This window comes from Cetorhinus maximus, chromosome 14, assembly GCF_964194155.1.
Source record: "Cetorhinus maximus chromosome 14, sCetMax3.hap1.1, whole genome shotgun sequence".
Classification (NCBI taxonomy): Eukaryota; Metazoa; Chordata; class Chondrichthyes; order Lamniformes; family Cetorhinidae; genus Cetorhinus; species Cetorhinus maximus.
In genome coordinates, this window is record NC_135892.1 from 3,481,083 (window position 1) to 3,505,798 (window position 24,716).

The 24,716-nt window shown below is 45.2% G+C and overlaps 2 protein-coding genes across 2 annotated transcripts; one reads left to right on the forward strand and one right to left on the reverse strand.

Moving 5' to 3' along the window:
- The first annotated feature begins 2,201 nt into the window (after positions 1-2,201).
- On the forward strand, positions 2,202-3,315 carry LOC144690066 (somatostatin receptor type 1-like). The gene has a single exon (XM_078557575.1). The coding sequence runs from the start codon at positions 2,218-2,220 to the stop codon at positions 3,313-3,315; it is 1,098 nt and encodes a 365-aa protein (XP_078413701.1). The 5' UTR covers positions 2,202-2,217.
- An 11,884-nt stretch (positions 3,316-15,199) lies between these two features.
- Positions 15,200-19,014, reverse strand: LOC144689357 (thrombomodulin-like). The gene has a single exon (XM_078556395.1). It carries the CDS (start codon positions 18,839-18,841, stop codon positions 17,138-17,140), a length of 1,704 nt encoding a protein of 567 aa, XP_078412521.1. The 5' UTR covers positions 18,842-19,014; the 3' UTR covers positions 15,200-17,137.
- Between the last annotated feature and the right edge of the window lie 5,702 nt (positions 19,015-24,716).

Here is a 24,716-nt window from a genome sequence, read left to right on the forward strand (position 1 = left end):
TCCAGTCCTGTCTGGCGTTTAATATTCCAGTGGGTCAGATTGGAGTGCTGGGTACATTTTTTTTAAATGAAATTCAGCATGAATATTTAGGAACATAGGAACAGAAGGCCATTCAGCCCATCGATCCTGCTCCACTATTCAATAAGATCATGGCTGATTGAACACGTCAATGCCTTTTATCCACACTATCCTCATAACTCTTTACGTAATTGTTAATCAGAAATCTGTCAATTGCTACCCAGAGGGCTATGGAAGCTCAGTCATTGAGCATATTTAGAGAATTCCAAAGATTCACATCCCTCTGAATGAAGAAATTTCTCCTCATCTCGGTCTTAAGTGGCTTCTCCCTTATTTTGAAATTGTGTCCCCTGATTCTAGACTCCCAACCAGGGGAAACATCTTACCTGCACCTAGCTTGTCTATTCCTTTAAGTATTTGTTAGGTTTCAATGAGATCACCTCTCACTCTTCGAAACTCTAGAGAATACAGGCCCAGTTTCCCCAATCACTCTTCATAAGACAGTCCTGCCATCCCCGGAACAAGTCTGGTGAACCTTCTTTGCACTCCCTCTATTGCAATAATATCCTTTCTGAGGTAAGGGGACCAAAACTGCACACAGTACTCCAGGTGCAGTCTAACCAAGCTTCTATACAATTGAAACAAAACTTCACTATTCCTGTACTCAAATCCTCTTGCGATAAAGGCTAACATTCCGTTAGCTTCCTAATTACCTGCTGCCCCTGCATGTTAGCTTTCAGTGACTTATGGACAAGGACACCCAGGTCCCTTCGTACATCTGCACTTTCTAATCTCTTACCATTTAGGAAATACTCTGCACATCTGTTCCTTCTACCAAGGTGGATAACTTCACATTTTTCCACATTATATTCCATCTGCCATGTTCTTGCCCACTCACCAAGTCTGCCCAAATCCTGCCACTTTATCTTCCTCACAACACACATTCCCACCTGGCTTTGTATCATCTGCGAACTTGGAAATATTACATTTGGTCCCCACATCCAAACATTGATATATATTGTGAACAGCTGGGGCCCAAATACTGATCCTTGCAGAACCCCACTAGTCACAGCCTGTCAAAATGAGAATGACCAGTTTATTCTTACTCTCTGCTTTCTGCCTGTTAACCAATCCTTAATCCTTGCCTCCTGTCCCATGTGTCTTTACTTTGATAATCAACCTCCTGTGGGGGATTTAATCAAAAGCCTTCTGAAAATCCAAGTATACTGCATCCATCGATTCTCCTTGATGAATTTTGTTAGTACTGCCTCAAAAAACTCCAACAAGTTCATCAAACACGATTTCCCAATCGCAGATCCATGCTGACTAGTCTAATCGGATCATGATTATCCAAGTATCTATTTTTCCCATCCTTTATAACAGATTCTACCATTTTTCCTACAACTGATGCAAGGCTAACAGGTCTGTCGTTCCCGGTTTTCTCTCTCCCTCCCTTCTTAAATAGCGGGGTGACCCTTGCTACCTCCCAATCTTCAGGAACCATTCCAGAATCCATAAAGAATTTTGGAAAATGATCACCAATGCGTCCACTTTGTAGCAACCTCTTCACACACTCTGGGACTTGTACTGAGGTATTTGAAACAATGCAGTCAATAGCTATTTTAAAACCTATCGTGAAATAAGCCGAGCTCGAAGTTCGACCTTCGCGCGTCTCCGGCGCTTTTAGAATCGTTTTACATCGGTGTAGCCTTTAGTTTTGTTAAAACAAAGGAAGAGGGCTGTATCTATCGAACCTCTGCACGGACAGTTTTAAAACCTATGATTCAAGGCGGTGTAGAGTTGAGTGGATGACGCAGGGCTGTAGGTAATTCGCTGACAATTATTCATTCCCCAGGTCCTGGCATTTAAGGAACAAGCAGTGAGAGAGAGGGGGAGAGAGAGAGACACAGCCTAGCAGCCGCACTGCACACCACACACACCACACATATATACAGTCTGCTGTCCGCGGTGCCTCTTATCACCCTGAGCTTAGCCTGCCTCAGATTGCTGGCTGCTTAAAGAGGGGGATAAGTGTGGAGGCGGAGGGGAGGGGGGCAGGGTACACAGGGGGAGGAGGAAGGGGGGAAATACAGGGGGGAATCTTCTTTGAAATCTTGTTTCAAAAACAGGGGGGAGGGAAGTGGAACATTTTGGACAGAGATGAACACGCGTAAACTGCAGCTGCCTTCGGACGGGGACATGAGCGCCTGGGGCAGTTTTTGGAACCAGTCGGACTTGGTCACGGATTTGCCCTCCAACGACTCCCTGGGCTCAGTGCAGGGGGACCGGGACGCCAGGATGGTGGTCATCCAGTTCATTTACGCCATCGTGTGCCTGATCGGGCTGGTGGGCAACTCCATGGTCATCTTCGTCATCCTCCGCTACGGCAAGATGAAAACGGCCACCAACATCTACATCCTCAACCTGGCCATAGCGGACGAGCTCTTCATGCTGAGTGTCCCCTTCCTGTCGGCCTCGGCCGCTCTCCAGCGCTGGCCCTTCGGTTCGCTCATGTGCCGGACGGTGCTGAGTGTGGATGGCATCAACCAATTCACCAGTGTCTTCTGCCTCACCGTGCTGAGCGTGGACAGGTACGTGGCCGTGGTCCACCCCATCAAGGCGGCCAGGTACAGGAGACCCACCGTGGCCAAGATCATCAACCTCTGCGTCTGGCTCCTCTCCCTCATTGTCATCCTGCCCATCATCATCTTCGCTGGCATCGCGCCCACCCGGGACGGCGGCGTGGTCTGCAACTTCCTCTGGCCCCAGCCCTCCTGGTCGGTGGCTTTTGTCATCTACACCTTCCTCCTGGGCTTCCTCATCCCCGTCTTCGCCATCTGCCTCTGCTACGTCCTCATCATCCTCAAGATGAGGGTGGTGGCCCTCAAGGCCGGTTGGCAGCAGCGCCGGCGCTCCGAGAAGAAGATCACCCGCATGGTCCTCATGGTGGTGACCGTCTTTGTCATTTGCTGGATGCCCTTCTACGTCGTGCAGCTGGCCAACGTCTTTCTGTCCCGCCTGGACACCACGGTCACCCACCTGTGCGTGATCCTCAGCTATGCCAACAGCTGTGCCAACCCCATCCTCTACGGCTTCCTCTCAGACAATTTCAAGAGGTCCTTCCAGAGGATTTTGTGCTTTCGCTGGCTGGAGAACGGCACCGAGGAGCCGGTGGACTATTATGCTACTGCCCTAAAGAGCAAAGCTTGCAATCCGCTGGATTTTCAGCCAGAACACATTGCCTCTGACCCCGTTTACAGGAACGGTACTTGCACCTCAAGAACAACCATGTTATAAATATATACAGAACTATTCTATTACCTCTTGACTTTTTTTAAAAAAAGAAAACAGCTTAAATATATTTTACTAACGATTAGTCAATTATTGTCGCGTTCATCATCATTGTTACAACTGTAAGCATCAGATGATAGTGGTTAGTGTCCAGTAGTTAATACAGTGTGCCCCTTGTTGCCTTCCCAGTGTGTCTTTCTCTCCCTCTCTCGCCAACCATTAATGTGGGCTGCATCGACAACCTGGCGTTCCACTGTTAAGGAGTTAACCTAGTGTTGCTGTCCATCAAGTTTAATTGAGCTCTCAAGATAGTCTCTGCAAGATAGACCAGGCACACCAATAAGCGGGACCACACAGTTGCGAGGTTCGATCCCAAGGCACAATCACTAAATGCTGTGCGCTGAATGAAGTCTAGTTGTTGCTATAGCACCGATCTGTATATCGAAGTGACGGGGCTGACGGAGTGCATTCTACTTTCTAAGCAGGAAACCCGCAATATTGACTGCACACAAGATCAAAATTGGAATGGTTGTAAGAATAGTTCACCGGTTATCTTTTTGTGCTATACGCAGGGGAATGGCCTCCAAATGGGCAGTGCATACTTCACCCCAACAGGTCATAGTCTGTACTATTCCCCAATTTCGCCATTCAAGGTGGGTCATTGCTCGATTATGTCAAATGGTGGACCATGGTGAAAGCCATGTTCTCACATATCACCGTACCTCACCTCTAACACTGTAATCACAGCGTCACACACTCAGTGTGCTTCTGTGATCTTCTAATATTCAAAGTACAGAGTGGGCAATTCTGAAGGCTGACAGCTTTATCACATCAAAGTGTCTCCATTTAAACAAAAATATATATTGTTTTGAGGATGAAAAGCAGAAGAGTGTCCCTACAATGCGTCAGCTCAAAGATGTGTACAAAGTTTAGAAATTGTAACATGTAATTAGACAGTTAAAATGAAGTAACATGGAGCGAGTGAACTGAGGGCAACATTTGATGTGAGCACAAAATATGCTGGGGTGGAAGAGAAAGATTAGCCCTTATGATGTACTGTACTTTCACCCAGGCTTGAAAATCCGCAGCTGTTAGTCAAAATGTAATGATATTCAGCTTAAAGGTACACTCTTGGCTGTCATAAACAAAATCTCCACATTTGACTTATTGCTAATCCTAAAGAGAACCATTGCACCCTTATACAAAGTTGCATTTAAAAATAAAAGTGCAGATTGGGTGTTGAGTGACACACCGGCGTAGGAATTGCTGCTTGTTATGTTATTGTACAAACAGCTAACATATACGTATCAGGACAACCTTGGGTCATTCCCAAATCCTTTACAGCCACCTGCCTGCTTTAGAAGTGTAGTCACTGCTGTAGGGGAACAAGGCAGCTAGATTGTGAACAGCAATATCCCACAGCAGCAATTAAATAAATGACAAGATCATCCGATTTTGCTGTTCCGTGACAGATGTTAGAGAGACATCTCTGCCTTGGGATCTGAACATGCACCGGAAGAGCAAACTGAGCCTTGGTTTCACGGCTCATCCAAAAGGCAGCGCCTTTGACAGTGCAGCATGCCCTCAGTGCTCACTGAAGTGCCAGCCTAGAATACCTGCTGCACATCTCCGGAGTGGGGCTTAAACACTTGGCCTTCCAGTTTAGATGTGAGAGCACTACCACTGGGTCAAGGCTGAACCCTAACTTGGCTATTTAATGGAAGAGTTACTTACTTAAAATAAAATTACATTTTATTGGGCAACAAAATATCTTTCAAGAACATGTGCACATTGATCATGGATGGAATGTAAAGTCAGAGGAAAGAGTTGAAAATTTTTCCCACTCATTGTGAGATTAATAGAGATATGTAGATTAAGTGGGTGAGCAAAGGAAAATAGAAGATTTATAAATATGCACTACAGTATACATTATCTATTATATATACTTTTAAGTTCCGTGACTCACCACATAGGAAATCAATTCGTTGTGATAATATAAATGGAGATTTTGCTAGCTGTAGAGCATTAGTGGTGGTTCAGTGGGTTGGATGTTTGCCTATTGAGACAGAAAGTGTGGGTTCCATTCCCACTCCAGACACCTTTGTATAAAAATCTAGGCTGACATTCTGGTTCATTACATAATGAGCATTGGAAGTGTTGTCCTTCTGATGAGGTGTTAAATTAAGGCCCTCTCAGGCCAACATTAAAGATCCCATGATGCGACTCCAAAGAAGAGCACAGGAGCTAATCCTGATGTCCTGGCTAAAATATATCACTCAACCAACACCACAAAAATGGATTATCTTGTCATCATCTCTTGCCGTTAGTGCAACCTTGCTGTGTACAAATTGGTTGCCACATTTCCTACATTATAACAGTGACTACACTTCAAAAGTACTTAATTGGCAGTAAAGCACATTGGGGCATCCCAAGATTATGAAAGACACTATATAAATGCAAGCCTTTCTTTATTAGCTTGTTGCACACCGAATTCATTAGGTTGTACCCGTTTCTCAAGGCACTTTGTTAACCCAGACAGTTAAATTGAAAATACTAAAATTGTGCCTTTGCACATATGCTGAGTTGTGTCTATTTCTGATTCAAAGGTTAATTTATTTTGTTCATTTTCCTGCTTTATATGGAAATGTGAAGGAATAATTACTTGAGCATCGTAGAAGATTTTGACTTTTCCTTTTTGATTTCAGTGTTTGCATTAAAATGTAATACAATTGTTGCATATTACCTGGGAAAATGACATCATTTACAGTCTTAGCATATGTATAGTTCATACTGTGTATGTGGTTCAAGTAAATATGTTGGTAAAACTTGATTAATTTAAAAAGTTTGAGATAAAAACAAATGCAGTCAATGTTTCTAAATTGCTCTCAGCTCCTTCATTTGACAGGTTAAGTCACGGGTTTCAAACAAGAGTTAACCATTATTTATTTTGAAACCTATGTTGTGAAAGATTCTGAAAGGCAAAGTATCTTGCAGGTTATTAAACAATATAATTCTTTCTGTTTGATAATCATCACAAATAATAAAAGGTGGCTGCAGAAACAGTCTCAATTTCTCTTTCTTTTCTACCTATAAATATACCATCTGGGATTCAGTAACAATAGTAAACAGTAAAGAGTAGTAGGGCACATTCTTTGAACGGACAATAACTGTGAAGTCAACAAGGCAGTCATTTCTATGGGATCCCTGCTTTATATATCAAAAGTATAAAAATGAAGGGCACTCTGTGGTGTCAGTCCTTCTAATAATGTATACTGTTAAGTTAGTGAGTGGAGTTGGTAAGTTTTGAGGCTGCTGATTTGACACATTTGGTAGCAGTCTTACATCTAAATCAAAAGGCTGTGGATGCTAGCAACAGCAATGCTGCTGCCAAGGATTTGAAGGTATACCAAGCTGACACTTCAATGCAGTACTGAGAAGCACTGTATTGTCAGAAGTGTAGTGGTCGAAATCCATGTATGCCAGTAGAGCAAGGGTATCACAGCTGTTTTGAACCCTAGCTTCATCCAAGATCCACATATTTGCATTTCTATCAGAGTTCACTCAATAGTGATCAAGAGAGAGCAACAAGGACGATTTTCCCCAACCCCTCCAGAGCGAAGGAACCACAAGGAATCTGAGTGAGCAAAAACACTTTCTACAAAGTATTTCAACACCGACGTGACTTACCATTATGTTCTCCCTTGCATTAATTTGAATCTTAGAATGATCAACTTGCAGAAATGTAGTTTAAAGTAAATGATCAAGTGCTGGCGTGAATAATGTTCCTCTAATATCTAGCTCAAAGCAGCAAACTGCTGTCACTTCATCTATGTAATAAGAATTTTAATATTTCAAAAGATGTAGGATTATTCTTGAAATCTGAAAAGTTTGTTCCCATGGCTGTTTTCCACTCCCAAATTCTAATAAAACTACAATAAAGCACAATAAATGATTTGCCCGCTTCCTGCTGTGCAGTTTCAGCACTGTAATATAATTTGTATGAGTGCTTTTACGATGTGACCTGCCTTGAGGAGTGTACATTGGGAAATCACAGGCACATTCCCCAGGATGTCTTATTCATTTTTGAGAGTGCATATCAGAAAAATGCATTTGTAATACCTGCAATTTTATATTCATTGATGCAAAGTCATGGAGAGTGCTTCTGTGATTCTCTGACGTGCACATCATTCTACTCTGGGAACACACATGATACAATTTATCCTTACATTTGTAGACTGAGAGTTGTCATATGTGATGTCAATCTCAGGGGGGCATGTTGGTGCAGTGCATTGAAACTCTTTAGTGGTGAGATAGGATGTGAGTCCCCACATGGTGAACAGTTGATCTCAGCTGCGTCATCCCAGGAGTGAGCTAAACAGAGGCAAACCACTGACAGCTCTAGTTTTGGCAATCATGGTCTTGGTTTTACAGGGCCTACAGGAGCAGGATAGGTAGGGGTGTAGGTGGGGCCAAAGAATCCTGAGGGAGCGCAGTGGGTGTCATGCCTGTTGCCTTCCTGTTGCCATGGCGTTTTGCCAGCGGTGGGGAAGGTGGCAGATGGACCTTCCCACCCAGCGGCCAATTGAGCCACTTAAGTGCCAATTGGACAGCAGCTCTTGGAGATGGGATCTTGTCTCTTAAGGGGAAGGGAACCTCACAGCAGCTCATTAGCTGCCTGATAGACATAAAATCCAGTGGGGGCTCCCTCAAACAGTCAGGTTGCCCCTGACTTTCTGCCCTGTCATCGGGGTCACCGCCACCTAGACAAATCCCAGCCCATGTGTGAGTCTAGCCAGAGTGTTATTAGGGTATTCAACCTTAGAAGGCATCACAGGTGATTTGAACCCGAGCTTCACCTGAGATTCACGTACTTGCATTTCTAACAGAAGTCACTCAATAGTGATCAAGAGAGGGGGTAATATGGCTGATTTTCCCCCACCCTTCCAGGGCTAATGAATCAGTGCAAGGAATCTAAATGAACAACACTTTCTACAGAGTATTTCAACATCAATGTGGTTTGCCATATGTTCTCCATCACATTGGTTTGAATTTTACAATAATCAACTTGCGGAAATGTGATTTAAAGTAAAATATAAAGTGCTGGCAAAATTTGGTGCAAATAATGTCCCTCTAATATCTAGCTCATAATATTAAACTGCTGCCACTTTATCTATGCAATAAGAATGAAAATAAAAAATAATATTTTTTTGTTTATCTACTTCCAGTCATGAATTAATTTCAAGCTGGCCATGGCAGCCTCATGTGAGCGGAGGGCGAGGGGCTGGGCAAGATTCCTGCTTGGTCACTTTGTGTGAGTGGCATCATAAGCATAACAGAATTGTCTGCACTTGTTATATCCAGTGAAACTATGGATGCAACCTTAAAGAACAGCATAATGATTTTATGTGAAATAGCAGCAAGCTAGGGTACAATGTGATGGTACCTCTTGCTGGTGGGTGTTAACAACTCAATTTGTTATCTTTGTCTTATATATCTTGTTTTTACTCTACAGTGTGTTGACACCATTAACACAAAGGAATATTTTCTGCTGCCAAATTTCTGACAACTGAAGTACTAAAAAATAATGATGATGAGAATCACCTTTGTTGGCAATTTTTTTCGATGACTGTGTATTCTGACAGACAATGGCTCCATTTGTATTATCAAATTTCTGACAGAAGACAGTTAATTATCCCTCCAAAATATTAATACTTTCTGTCAGGTGAATGGAAAGCTATTGAAATCTGTTTTTCAACGTGGATGAAATCACATTTGAAACAGTGTTTTACCAATACATTAATGCTAAAAGGTTAGTTAAGGAAAAAGTGGGACCTATCAGAGATGAAGATAGAAACTTGTGTGTAGATGCAGAGGCTGTGGGAAGGGTTTTGAATTAATATTTTGTCTCCGTGTTTACAAAGGAAAGGGAGGATGTAGATATAGTAGTCCAGGTGGAACACTGTGAGATATTGGATGGGATAGTTATAAAGACTCGAAAGGTTGAAATCCTTGAAAGTTGATAAGTCGCCAGGGCCAGATGGATTGTTTCTGAGGCTGCTGAAGGAAGTCAGGGAGGAGATAGCAGATGCTCTGAGGATGATTTTCCAAACTTCACTAGATACAGGGGAGATACCGGAGGACTGGAGAAATGCAAACATAGTTCCATTGTTTAAAAAGGGATCAAAGGAAATGCCAAACAATTATAGGCCAGTTAGTCTTACGTCGGTGGTGAGCAAATTAGTAGAATCAATCCTGAGAGATAGGATTAACTGTCATGTGGAAAGGCATGGACTAGTCAGGGATGGTCAGCATGGATTTGTTAAAGGAAGGTCTTGCCTCACAAATTTGATTGAATTCTTTGAGGAAGTGACAAGAAGGGTTGATGAAGGTAGTGCGATGGATGTTGCGTACATGGATTTTAGCAAGGCATTTGACAAGGTCGCACATGGCAGATTGGTCAGGAAAGTAAAAGCCCATGGGATTCAGGGTAATGTGACAAACTGGATAAAAGGTTGGCGTTGTAACAGGAAACAAAGGGTAATGGCCGACGGATGCCCTTGCGAATGGAAAATTGTCTCAAGTGGTGTTCCACAGGGCTCGGTGTTGGGACCCTTGCTGTTTGTGTTATGTATTAATGATTTGGATGTGAACGTGGGGGGCACAATTAGGAAATTTGCAGATGACACGAAGATTGGCCGAGTAGTGGATAGTGTAGAGGATAGCCATAATCTCCAAAACGATATAGATGAGTTGGTGGAGTGGGCAGTAAAGTGGATTTTAACATAGAGAAGTGTGAGGTCGTACATTTAGGGAGGTCAAACAGTTACAGGGATTACACAATAAATGGGAATATACTAAGAGGGGTAGATGAAGTGAGAGATCTTGGCGTACAAGTACACAGGTCCCTGAAGGCAACAGTTCAAGTAGACAAGGTTGTAAAGAAGGCATATGGAATCCTTTCCTTCATTGGCAGAGGCACAGAATATAAAAGTAAGGATATAATGTTGGAATTGTATAAAACACTGGTGAGGCCACAACTGGAGTATTGTATGCAGTTCTGGTCACCACGTTACAGGAAGGACGTAATAGCTCTGGAGAGAGTGCAGAGGAGGTTTACAAGAATGTTGTCAGGGTTAGAAAAGTGTTGCTACGAGGAGAGATTGGATAGGTTGGGGTTATTTTCCTTAGAACAAAGAAGGCTGAGAGGTGACTTGATTAAGGTGTACAAAATTATGAGGGGAATAGATAGAGTGGACAGGATAAAATTGTTTCCCTTGATGGAGAATTCTAGAACCAGGGGACATAGATTCAAGAGAAGTGGCAGAAGGTGTAAGGGGGACATGAGGAAGAATTTTTTTACGCAGAGGGTAGTGGGTGTCTGGAATTCGCTGCCCAAGTTGGTGGTAGAGGCAGAAACTCTAAACTCTTTTAAAAAGTACCTGGATCTGCACCTTAAGTGCTGTAAACTGCAGGGCTATGGGCCGGGTGCAGGAAGGTGGGATTAGAAAGGGCACCTGGTTATCCTCGGGCTGGCATGGACAAGATGGGCTTCTGTGCTGTAACTTTTCTGTGGTTCTATGGTTCTATGGTTTTGCAAGCAATAACAATGTGAAAATAGCAATGATATTAATACCCAATTTATACCACCTCAAAATGTGATTTAGCTGGTATTTTGTACAATCCTTAAACTAAATAATTCTATTAAGACGAAGGTTTTATTTTGCAATCTGTATGTGAGGTCATGACCATAAGTAACGTGAGGTCTTCAGTTTAATTTTGCAATGTTTGCAGTACAACTGCAACAGTTAAAAACAACCTTTCTCAAAATTCTTGCAAAATTTCTTTCCACCACTTTCTCTTGTGAGGCAGTTAATTGATTTATTGCTAAATGTATTTCCATGGCAACAGTTGACCTTGTACAAATCGCAATTGCAGGAGCATTGACAGGCAGCAGTGACAACCATAAAGGCTTGCAGCAGGGCTGGTCCATAATTGCCAAAAGTGTGAAACTTAGTTAATTTTGAAACTAACTTTCCAAAGTTCTTTCAAGCTCCTTAATGCTAACAGAGATCTGACAGGATAGCTAGCACTCCACTAAGGTTAAAATCTCAGTTGTTTGAATGTCAGTGAGAAAAGCTCTTTCTTTGTTTGCAAGCGCCCTTGCAAAATGTTCTGTTTTCCATTTCCAAAGATTGGCACGGGAGCTGACAGTATAACTGGGTTCCCAAACCTTGTATCATGACCCAGTTAAAGAACTATCACTTGCAGTAATAGGATGTAGGTTTGTACTTTTATTAACCAGTTCTGAATGTGTTAGCCATAACTGTTAGCTGCACTCCTCAGTAAACTTGCTCTAACTTTGTATCATAATTAGTCGTTTGGTAGTACAGGACTTGAGTATTGCTGAAAAAAGAGACATGTCGAATCTTTTCATCTTGCGCTCATCAGGACACTTCATAAGAATCCCAATCTAAGGGGAAAACAACGATTTATACTGTATGTGAAGAGAGTGCTGGTCAGTTGGAAAGTGGTGTTGCCATGGAGAATGCACCATTGATGGTGACTGACAGTTAACTACCATCAATGGTGTATTCTCTATGCCAATACCACTTGCCAACCAATAATCATTCTCTTCACATGCAGTATAACTTATTGCTTTCCCCTTATATTGGCATTCTAGCGGCATTTTGATGGATGCAAGATGAGAAGCTTAGACATGTACCATAATTATTATTCCTCCAGTGCTGATGTCTTCACTATTAACGACATGGAAAACTGCTTTTGGTGTCCACAAAAAGAACAGAAAAAGACTGGATTAACTATAATTACATATATAAAGCATCTATCAAATTTCTCAGGAACATCTCAAAGCACTTGCACATATAGTGGGCTACATTGAAGTGATTCGAATGGTATCGGGCCCGAGGACACTAAGCTACATAGGACAGCGACTGAAGTTATTTTAACTGCAGAATATAAAGACTGAGGGGCAAGGACCTGAATCAGATCATCAAAATAAGAAAAGGTTATGGATCAGCTGGAAGCATGTTTCCTATCTACTTCCCCAAATTGTCCAGCCCACCCAAGTTAATAAAATGACTGTTGTTGCATCCACCACCTCACTCTCCACAGCCAGTTCCTATTTCCAGTACTACTGCACATCAGCATGTCTGGAATGCTCTGTGTTTGAGAGTACACATGTACGGTGTTCTTGCACAAGTACTCACTTACTTCAAGCGCTAAAACTTGAAAAGCCCTTCATGTTTCAACTATGCAATACCAGGGTAAACTATGGGGTGCGATGGCGGGGGTGGTGGGGGGGAGGGGGGGCGGCCGTAGCATGGGGCAGTGGCGTGATGGGAATTTCATAAGAATGTAAAGTAGACATAGAAGGGGAAGAGGCTAGGAAGTCAAGGAAATTCGCTCCCACTGAATTGCATAGTTCCATGGTTGCCAGCAATCCTTTGGCACTATTCGCAATGAACTTAAGAACATAAGAAATGGAGGTAAGAGTAGGCTATTTAGCAGCTTGAGCCTGCTTCTGCCATTTAATAAGATCATGATGGACTTGACTTCAACTCTCTTATCCTGCTCAATCCCCATATTTCTTGATTCCACTAGAGTCCAAATATTTATCAATCTCAGCCTCAAATAAACTCAACGACTGAGCATCCACAGCTCCTTGGGGTAGAGAATTCGAAAGATTCTGAGTGAAGATATTTTTCTTCATCTCAGTCCTAACTGGCTGACCCCTTATTTTGAAACTATGCCGCTTAGTTCTAGACTCTCCAGCCAGGGAAGTCAACCTCTCAGCTGCCAAGCTCCCTCAGAATTGTAAACGTTCTAATGAGATCATCTCGCAGTCTGCTAAACACCGTAGGATATAAGTCCGTAAGGTGACCCTAAGCAATGACTACCATAACTAAGCTTGAGCCTATTCTCACTTTATCTCCACGAATGCGCACTTTCTGACATTGATGGAAGTATGTATCTTGGTTGATATTTCTCCTTGTTGGGGACAATGAAGCTACTGATCTATCCCACAACTGCTCTGGCTGGGGCCTGTAAAACACCACTGTAAGAATTTTAGAATATACTCCAGCATTATGGTCAACCATATTACACTGCTAGCATTCTCATTTCTGAGTCGCAATCTTGTGAGTTGAAGTCTCATTTCATGAGACATGCGGGCATTAATAGGCTAATGCTCTAATGCAGCGATGAGAGAATGCTGCACTTTTGAAAATGCCATCTTTGAGATATTAAACGGAGGCCTTAACTTACCCTCTCAGATGGTTGTAAATGATCCACCATTTTGGAGGCACATCAGTGTCCTAAGCCAATATTAATCCCTCAATCAACATTGCTAAAAATAGAAGTCTCCGTTCAATGTTGACTCAGTTAACATTGTTTCACTTTAATGTCATTAATAAATTAGTGACAATACATCCACTTAAAGTGGCAAGTTTCACTTTAATATCTTTTGCCACAGGCTTCCTGTTCTGTGGCCTGCATGTGCTCATGACCTGTTCCCCAGCGTTACCACTCCTGCCCTCAGTGCTGAAGTCCCTCTTCCTCTGGCTCCTGTTCCCACCCTCCATCCTTCCTTCCTTTTAAAGTCCCTTGTGTCCATTGCCACCATCGGGGACTTCTTTAGCTGCTGCTTTTCTCCCCACTCTTGCTCCCGCTCCCACTCCTGCTGTCAGTGCTGAAGCCCCTTGCTTCCAGCCTTGCTCCCAGCCTCACTCTGGCCCTTGCTGCTAGCCCTCACTCCAGCTCCTATCCTTTTCCTCAGTGCTGAAGTCTCCTTCTTCTCCCCAGCTCCTGTTCCCACCCTCTTCTTATCCTAAAAATCCCTGGTGCCTGTTGCCACCGCTGGAGATTTGTTCAGCTGCTCCTCCTCCCCCAGCTCTGCTTCCTGCTTTGAGTGAGCACTAAAATCCTGGGGCTTCTTTAGTATTTTAAAATTTATTTTACTGTAAAGGTTATTTCATTTATGAACGTAGGCATTTAGCAACATATAGCATTTCAACTTATAATGTTTCTGTTTCTGCTGAGAAAGGCCCTAAAGTACCTAACTGTATGGTATTTCTTTTATATTTACAGATTTATTTTATTTTGCAAGTTATTTCAGCTAGGAATTTACAGTACTTCACATGTACAGTACAGTATTTAAACCTGTACATTGGTCTTTGCAGGCAAGAAATGTCCGAAGGAAACTAACTTCAACATTAACATTGATTCCTAAGATTGCCTTAAAGTCATTGCACTTAAAGTCACAATTTTTCAGGAATGCAACGACAACTTTGTGAAGATTTACTGTGTCTGGCTATTATCTCATTGCTGTTTATGAGACCTTGCTGTGTACAAATTGGCTGCTATGTATCCTATGTTATAACAGTGGTTACACATCTAAAGTACTGCACTGGCTGGAATGTGGAACGTACTGAGGTCATTAAAGGCACTAAGTCAACATAGTTCTTTCTTTAACCTCACTTATAATAACAAATGCTTTGCATCACATTTTTTCATTGGCTCCCTCTGCAACAATTTCTCCAAGAATTCCACTTCAGCGTTCTACTCACTAAATCTTCATTTTCTTTTTGGTTTTGGATTTCTTATCATTCTTATTTCTCAGGTTTTCTGTTATATGTACTCACTGGAGATCACTGGCCTTGTCTATCAAAATGAACATCAATATGGTATTTAATCCAGACATCTTACATGCTGGGAAGCTTGGCAGAACTCCAAGTACCTTAAAATTTGGCAATTTTTCTACAGCTCTAGAAATATTGTCAAATCCAGTTTTAGCAACTGAGAAGTCAGAAGGACAGTATTTTTTTCCAAAAATGATTTTGAACATTTTTATTTAAAAAAGTATGCAATATAATTCAGTTCAAAAAGAGACGTCTTTGGTTTTTATTTTACAAATGAATACAGATGTGAAAAAAGGCTTTAAAATGATTATACAGATATTTTAAAAACGTAATAAATATAAATATACAGGTTGTCATCTTTCGATTCCCTTTATGAATGCACAGGAATAGTCACTGGAAAACATCCAGCTGTACAAATTATTCTTCAATCTAATGCTAAATACGAATTAGTGTCTGAGTGCTGATCTAATGTGATTTCGGACGGACAAAATAATTTCTTGTCATTTTGGGTGTCAAGCTCAGAAAACTATAATGGACAAATTTGGAAAGTATATTAATTAAAACAGTGGTTCTCAAACTTTTTGGCTGAAAGACTCATTTTCAAATGGGTTAGTAATTAATTAGCAATCACAGACCTCCCCATCTAAATTACAGTACTATCTAACACTCATAATACTGAAGTGCTGTATATGAGTGCTTTAATTTTTTTAAGAACCATGTATTTACTTACAAATATGAGTAAGATGGGTATACCTGCTTCTTACTGCAGAGCAGAACACAGATAAATCATTAGGGGAACAGAGAAGAGAAGGAGCATATAGAGGACAGGAGCACGGAGAGAAAGCAGGAGCACGGAGAGACAGCAGGAGCACAGAGAGACAGCAGGAGCACGGAGAGACAGCAGGAGCACGGAGAGACAGCAGGAGCACGGAGAGACAGCAGGAGCACGGAGAGACAGCAGGAGCACGGAGAGACAGCAGGAGCACGGAGAGACAGCAGGAGCACAGAGAGACAGCAGGAGCACAGAGAGAGCAGGGGCACAGAGGGGGCAGGAGCACAGAGAGAGCAGGAGCCGAACAGGAGCACAGAGAGAGAACAGAAGTACTGAGCGGGCAAGAGCACAGAGAGAGCTGGAGCACAGAGAGAGCAGGGATATGGAGACCTCAGGAGCATGGAGAAAGAGCAGGTGCACAGAGAATGCATTAGTAGAGCAGTCAGAGAGGAGCAGGACCACTGAGTTGGGCGGGGAGGGGTAGTGGTGGTCATCAGAACAAGACTCCAGCCACCACACACTCGCATACTTTTGACCATGGTGGCCTGGGCGGTCACTCACCCACATTGCCTACCTGTGGGCCAGCCCTGCACTGCCGCCCTCTTGAAGGTCTCTGTGGACACTCAACAGCCCACACACCCCAGTTTGAGAACCATTGAACTGAACAAAAAGTTTCGAGATGCAGCCTTTCACTCCAGCTGCCGATAGCATGCACTCACTCTTTATTTTTAACTGTCTTTTTTTAATACTCTTCAAAACTGTTTAAGAAAACATCGCCTGACTTGCTTTTACTTCACCATCTTGATCTTTGGGCTTGGCAGTTACGTGGTGAGAACATGCTTCTTTTAACTCCTGTACTTGGGTCTGATATGTACAGTGAAAGGTAGCCAGTGTTCAGCAATACCCCAGTTGTCATTGTTGTTTCAAAGCCTGCAGCACAACCCACTTCAAATGAACAGATAGATACTTAGTCCACTGGGTCCTCCTCAATTCTTGGCTCAGTTTATCTGGGCTGCTCTTAACCTGCATGGCCAGGGCACCCATAAGCAGTCAGCTGGGAGGAAACAGTGTATATCCAAACGCAGTTCGATCTGCAGTTGACTCCCACAAACTGGGCAAACTCCATGGCGATGGCTGAAGTTCAAGCAGGAACCTTGTTTAAAACGGGTTGGCCTTTGGGTAAGACCATCCCACAGAGGAATATAATGAGAGCCAGCTGGGGTTCAGAGGTGGGACGCTCATGAAAGTTCAGACAGCCTGCAGCTTCACTTATGTTTGTCGTAACTTCGAATCATGGTTTGTTTTTCCTCTAACATCTTCATATAACGGCTTGTTTGCCTATGTAAATGTTTTTCCCCCTCCCCCTCCACCCCCCACCCCCCCCTCCCACCTCAAGTCCTCAGGTCGCCACACTGAGTTTCTCTGAGGGTTGACATTTGTGCTCCTCTGCAGGGGTGACCTGCCTGAGATCGACGTCCTGGTTGGCAAGTTTGTAGGCACTTGATGCCTTCCATTTGCTCCGCTTGGCGAGCAGGTGGTGCCCCAGGCCGGCAAGCACCAGGGTCAAAACGGCGATGGCGAAAATGCTGCCCAGGACAACCCCGAGAGAGAGGCCAGCCCTGCCTGGGTGACTGGGAGGTGCAGTGACGAGAATTTCCACCGTGCTGCTGCCTGAACCTTCACTCTCGCAGCTGACGCCATCCTCCTGAAGCTCAAAGCCCTCTTTACAGTCGCACTTGAAGCTCCCGAAAGTGTTGGTGCATTCTTCGTCGCAGTAGCCGGACGCGCACTCGTTGAAGTCTTGGCATTTGTTAGTACTTTCGTCAAGCATATAACCCTCGGGGCAGTAATAATCATCCCCTACACACTTGGGATCGCAGAATTCTGTGTTAGTCTGGCAATAGAACACACACGATGTGGGATCAGCTGGGTTAATTTCATATCCCTTTTCGCAGCTGCATTGAAAACTTCCATCGGTGTTGGCACACTTCTGGTCACACGGCGTTTTGTTGGCACACTCGTTAATGTCCTGGCACTTGTTGTCGCTGGTGAGCTGGTAACCAGGCAGGCACTCGCAGCTGAAGTTCCCCGGGCCGTTCACGCACCTTTGCTGGCACGGTCCGTGCTGGCACTCGTCCACGTCGACGCAGCCCTTGCCCGTGGCGTCCAGCTGGTAGCCGTCCCGGCACAAGCAGTAAGGGGATCCGTCCTGCACGATGCACTGGTGCTCGCATCCCGCCGCCTGGCACCGGTCGAAGGCCTGGCAGCTGTGCCCGTCCTGGCCCAGCTGGTACCCGGGCAGGCAGCTGCACCGCCGACCCTCGCCCTCGCCACCGTCCCCGTCCGCCGTCGCCTCCTGGCACCGGTGCTGGCAGCCCCCGTTCTCCAGCTGGCAGTGCCAGGGGGCGGGGTGGCCCAGGGGCTGCCAGGACCAGGTGTCGGGGGAGCACTGGAAGAGCAGCCCCCAGGGACCCACCCGCGCCACCGTGCCCGGGGGCAGCTCGGAGAGCCGGCTGCTGTTGGCGCCGAAGGGGGTGCTGTAGGTGACGGTGACGGTGGCGGTGCCGTTGCCCTGGCGGAGGGCCCGGCAGCTGCCCGGGTACCGGTACTCGCACAGGACCCCGTCCGCCTTCTGGTTGCACGGCCGGTCCGCCCAGTCCCCGCTCCCGCTGGACACGGTCACGCAGCGGGGTCCGCACGCCGGGGACGCCGCCTCCCACTGGCTGTAATCGCCGCCCGCCTGGCCGTCCACCCAGCGGTAGCCCCGCAGGAGGCGCTGGTCATCGGGGCACGACTTGTGCTGGAGCTGCAGGCCGATCCAGTACTCCCGCCCCGGCGGCCGGTGCTCCCCGCCCCGCAGCAGCACCGCGATGGCCTCGGCGGCGACCGTGGAGCCCACGGTCATGGCGTCTCCGCCGCCGCTCCTGCACAGGCTCCTGGCCATGTTAAACTTCCTGTGCTGCCGCTGCACACTGTAACACACGGTGGGCACACACACCGCGGGCACCGGCTCCTCCGGCTCCTCCGGCTCCGGCTGCGGGCTGTTCCCCACCGAGAGTCCCGGGGACAGCACAAAGCTCAGGCACAGGCACAGGAGCAACATCCTCTGTCTCTGTCTGTGTCTCTCTCTCTCTGTCTCTCTCTGTCTCTGTCTCACTAGGTCCAGGGCTCCTGGATGCAGCAGCTCAAAACTTTCAAGTCCCAACAACCCGCAGCTCGCTCAGATTTAAATGGGTTGGAGACGGAAGGAAGTGGGGACTGTGATGTAAGTGATTTGAGTGGTTACTGTCCCGGTGCCAAATGTAACCCCACCCCATCCAACACCACCACCTCCACTGGTGACTGAAGTCCCGGCCACTGGAACTTCCTGTCCAACTTTCACTCCAACACAAACCCCTGTAAACACGTGCACTTCCTCTCTCCCCCCTCTCTCTCTCCCCCACCCCCCTCTCTCTCTCATCCCTCCCCCTCTCTCCCCCCTCTCTCCCTCTCTCGCTCCCCCTGTCTCTCTCCCCCCCCTCTCTCATCTCTCCCTCTCTCTCTCCCTTTCCCCCCCTCTCCCTCTCATCTCTCCCTCTCTCTCTCCCCCCCTCTATCTCTCCCTCTCTCTCTCTCCCTGTCTCTCTCCCCCCCCTCTCATCTCTCCCCCCTCTCTCTCTCTCTCTCTCCCCCCCTCTCTCCCCTCTCTCTCCCCCTCTCTCTCATCCCTCCCCCTCTCTCTCTCTCTCATCTCTCCCTCTCTCTCCCCCCTCTCTCTCTCTCTCTCTCGCTGCCCATTTCGGTTTTCGTCCAGCCACCCCGGTCCCGGAGCGAGGGATAACCTCTCTTGCCATTGGGATTTGAGGTCCACTTGGCTCACCAAAAAGGGGGTGGGTTTTGCAACAGCGCTTTCGTTTGCAGAATGCCCACCGGGCGAGGACCCTCCGGGCTGGCCCGTCTCAACAGCCCCCAGTGGGTTTTGCTTCGGCTTCAGTGCAGGGGGTGGTGGGGGTGGGGGTGCGGAATATCTGCTCACTTTCCAAAACAGACACTTGAACTCCTGTCCAGTAAACAACACCCCCTCCCCACACACACACAAACAAATTCACAAGGCAGTTTTAACCTGTCCCTCAGTGGCGTTTATATATATATATGTGTAGCTATATATGTAGATATCACTCTAGTGCGATGAAATTGTTGGCGCAATTCTTTGCACTAAGACATCAAGTTGTGATCTACAGTATTAACAATAAACAAGAATGGGGGATGTATTTTAACTTCAAATGGTGAGGTTAAAGTCAATGATTGGTGAAGATATCTCCAGTAGCCGGCTGAGAGGCGCACAAACAAAACTCGGGATTTGTTTTTTGCTGTCACAATTATCGGGCAAAAAAATAAATCATTGCAAACTTTTTTTTTCCCTCTGGCAGTTTCATTCTGCGGTTGCAGCCCTGAGCCAAACCCCTCACCTAAAAAACACACGTCCTTTCGCATCACCAGCCCCGCACAACATAGTGAGTTAAAGACACACTGAAACATTCGTTTGCAAAGTAGTTGCAGGTTGGCAGCTCCCATTTATTTGTGCCGGGTCATGTCCCAACTTTGATGACCGTGAACACTGACATTATTCGCCCTGGCATGATAGTCCTGTAAATGTTACGATTGCAAAATCTCCTAATTCATGCTTAAATATTGTTGATATATATATATATATAGTTTGAGTCTGGCTATCCCCCGAAAAGTTGAAAACTCTGGAGTCCGCAGTTTGGTGGCGCTGTTGCTTCTCTGTCAGCGAAACAAAAAACCCTCTGGTTGAACTTTCACATACAGCTCCTCCAGTTTGAATGATTTAACCCCATGCTTCTCATTTAATCACGGAAAACTCTATGGAGTCCTGCTCTCCTTTTCTAAATCTGTTCACTGTTCCAGGATTATCAAAGATGACCCAACTTCTGCAATGCAAATCACCTTCTTCAACCACAACCCACCTCACCCATAAGACCTAGGAGCAGAAATTAGGCCATTCGGCCCATCGAGTCTGCTCCGCCATTCAATCATGGCTGATAAGTTTTTCAACCCCATTCTCCCGCCTTCTCCCTGTAACCTTTGATCCCCTTACCAATCAAGAACCTATCTATCTCGGTCTTAAATACACTCAATGACCTGGCCTCCACAGCCTTCTGTGGCAATGAATTCCATAGATTCACCACTCTCTGGCTAAAGAAGTTTCTCCTCATCTCTGTTCTAAAAGGTCTTCCCTTTACTCTGAGGCTGTGCCCTCAGGTCCTAGTCTCTCCTACTAATGGAAACATCTTCCCCACGTCCACTCTATCCAGGCCTTTCAGTATTCTGTAAGTTTCAATCAGATCCCCCCTCATCCTTCTAAACTCCATCAAATGTAGACCCAGAGTCCTCAAACGTTCCTCATATGTTAAGCCTTTTATTCCTGGGATCGTTCTCGTGAACCTCCTCTGGACCCTTTCCAGGGCCAGCACATCCTTCCTGAGATTCGGGGCCCAAAATTGTTCATTGCTGCCGCTTCCCCCATACCCTCATCTCCAACAGTAAATTCCAGAAGCTCATGGACATCTTTGTCAGTAAGACTGAAACTATCCAATCAGCTGCCTTTGCAGTTTCCCCCTCTTCCAGGAACCCATCTGGTCAAATTTCCATTAACTCTCCCTCCTGCTCTCACACCTAACTTGCATCCATCTCTAGTTTCTCTCCTATCTCCCCTCATGCCCTCTCTGAGCTCCTCTTGTCAACGACCCACCTCCTGTCTCTTTAATCCTATTCCCGCTAAACTGCTGATCACCCAGCTTCCCCTCCTGGCTCCCAAGCTAACTGATATTTTGTAAATGGTTCTCACTTTTCAGGTACTGTTCCTCTCTTCATTAACTCTGCCAGCATCAGCGCTCTCCTCAGAAAAAACCATTGACCCCACCATCTTTCAAACTACTGTCCCATCTCCAACCTTCCTTTCCTTTCCAAAGCCTTTGAATATGTTGTCATCAAATCCACCCCATCTTTCCCATGTCTCCATGCTTGAATCCATCCAGTCAGGTGCCTTCAGTTGTCTGAACCCCAAGTTCTGGAATACCCTCTCTACATCTCTCTACCTCACTGGCCTCCTTTAAAACACTCCTTAAAACTTGGCTCTTTAACCAAGTTTGTGTTTAATCTGACCTAATGTCTCTGTGCTGCTCAGCGTCATTCTTTGTTTTCTAACGCTCTTATGAAGTGCCTTGGGATGCTTTATTATGTTAAAGTTACTATATAAATTTAAGTTTTTGTTGTTAACCTATTCAGAGTAGATCAAGACTGCTGAATAATAGGATATCTTTATGGCAATAACTCTTTAAATATTAGGCGGAGTCCTACATTGTTAGAAAGGGTGTCAACGTTTTACTAAGCATAGAACATAAATCAGCTGATAGGAGCTGCAGGAGCTCCATGTGTCTGCTGCTTCACTAGACTAAACACACAGACACACACACACACACAGACACACAGACACACACAAATACATACACACACAGACACACACACAGACAGACACACACACAGACAGACACACACATACACAGACACACACAGATACACACACACAGACACACACACACACACACAGACACACATACACACACACACTCACACACACACACACAGACACACACACACACACACACACAAACACAGATAAGAGTCTGAACAAACCAATAACCTGATTAATCACATTGCAATGACTCTGTTGGCAATGCTCATGTAACAAGCCTGTGCCTCACGTTAAACACTTCCCCCCCCCAAAGAAAAAAAACATACCATCCATTTCAGAATTCAAGAAAAATCATTCATAGAGGAAATCTGAAAGAAAACAGAAAGACACAAAGAGGCGCTATGCAAAGAGTCCTTCAACTGACATGGAGGTTGATGCTACCTCCCAGATCTGTGATTGGTACCTGACTACCAGGGGTTTTCACATGTTGGAGTATTTGTTCCTTGTTCTGGAGACTGTGGACAATTCGAGGGAGCACTGGGGAGCCTGCGTTCAGAAAAAGTCCTCAATCACAGGGTTTTATTCACAGCATAAATCAATTGCCGTTGATTCCTGCAGCATGATGAGTGTCCTTGCATGTTGTGAAGGGTTGGTTAGTGGCCATGATGGCATTCTTTGCTTTCCCATTGGACTGCAGGTAGTGAGGCATTAGCATCACGTGTCTCAATCCCCCCTTCCTTGGCAAAGATTGCAAATTCTGTGGATGCAGATGTGTGGACCAGTAGCTGTTACTAGAATGACTGGTAACCCCACTCACACAACACCTCTTGAAATTCTCTCAGAACACTGCACATTGTGGCTGAAATGAGGAGCTGCTTTGATAAGGTTACACTTATGGTCACAAACCATGTGTAAGGTTTCACCATGTGGCTCACAAAAGACAGCCCCAACTTTCAGCCATGGCTTAGCCACAATCCTGTGCTGTAATCATGGTTCCTTACTTGAGAAACTACCTTGGACTGAGCAGGTATCAGCGTTTGCAATGTACTGTTTAAAATCTGTTGACATCAGGAGCCATTAGAGGCTGTGGTGGTCTCTACGGATACAACCTCTTATGTCATTGCATGTCAAATGAGCTACTGACATCAATTCTTTACACAATAGAGCTATTTACCATGAGTAATTTTAAATTAAATTTCTCACTCCATGGGTAATGGACCAGAAACTGAACTGGACTAGCCATATAAATACTGTGGCTACAAGGGCAGGTCAGAGTCTAGGAATCCTGACTCCCCAAAGCCTGTCCACTATCTACAAGACACAAGTCAGGAGTGCACCTTCCACAACACTCAAAAAGCTTGACATTGTCCAGGACAAAGCAGCCTGCTTGATTGGCATCACATCCACAAACATTCACTCCCTTCACCACCAACGCACGTTAGAAGCAGTGTGTACCATTTACAAGATGCACTGTAGAAATTCACCAGGGCTCCTTTGACAGCACCTTCCAAACCCACGACCACTGTCCTTTGGATGCCAATTTCTTTCAGACAGTTAATTCAGCCTGAAAGTCGAAGTAAAGTACCATGATGCTTTAAAGATGTTTCCCCAAAGTCACCCGTGAACAATGTATTTGTATGTGTGAACGTATTCTTTTTATTCATTCACGGGATGTGGGCTTCACTGGCTGGGCCAGCATTTATTGCCCATCCCTAGTTGTCCTTGAAAAGGTGGTGGTGAGCTGCCTTCTTGAACCGCTGCAGTCCATGTGGTGTAGGTACACCCACAGTGCTGTTAGGGAGGGAGTTCCAGGATTTGACCCAGTGACAGTGAAGGAACGGCAATATATTTCCAAGTCAGGATGGTGAGTGACTTGGAGGGGAACTTACAGGTGTTGGTGTTCCCATGTGTCTGCTGCCCCTGTCCTCTGTCCTTCTGGATGGTAGTGGTTGTGGATTTGGAAGGTGCTGTCAAAGGAGTCCTGGTGAACTCCTGCAGTGCATCTTGTAGATGGTACACACTGCTGCTACTATGCGCCAGTGGTGGAGGGAGTGAATGTTTGTGGATATGGTGCCAATCAAGCAGGCTGCTTCGTCCTGGACAGTATCAAGTTTCTTGAGTATTGTTGGAGCTGCACTCATCCAGGCAAGTGGAGAGTATTCCATCACATTCCTGACTTGTGCCTTGTAGATGGTGAACAGGCTTTGGGGAATCAGGAGGTGAGTTACACATTGCAAGATTCCTAGTCTCTGACCTGCTCTCATAGCCACAGTATTTATATGGCTAGTCCAGTTCAGTTTCTGGTCCATTAACCGTGGAGTGAAAAATTGAATTTAAAATTACCCAGCAGCAAAGCCTTTTTACTTTAAAAAAATAAGAGGTTACTTTATTTCACGCTATTGTCCTGGAAGTTGCCTAAGAAAACATAAAGTTGCTAACACATATACACACACAAAGATTCATTACAGAGGGAGATAAAAATACGACTTATAAAAATTGGATG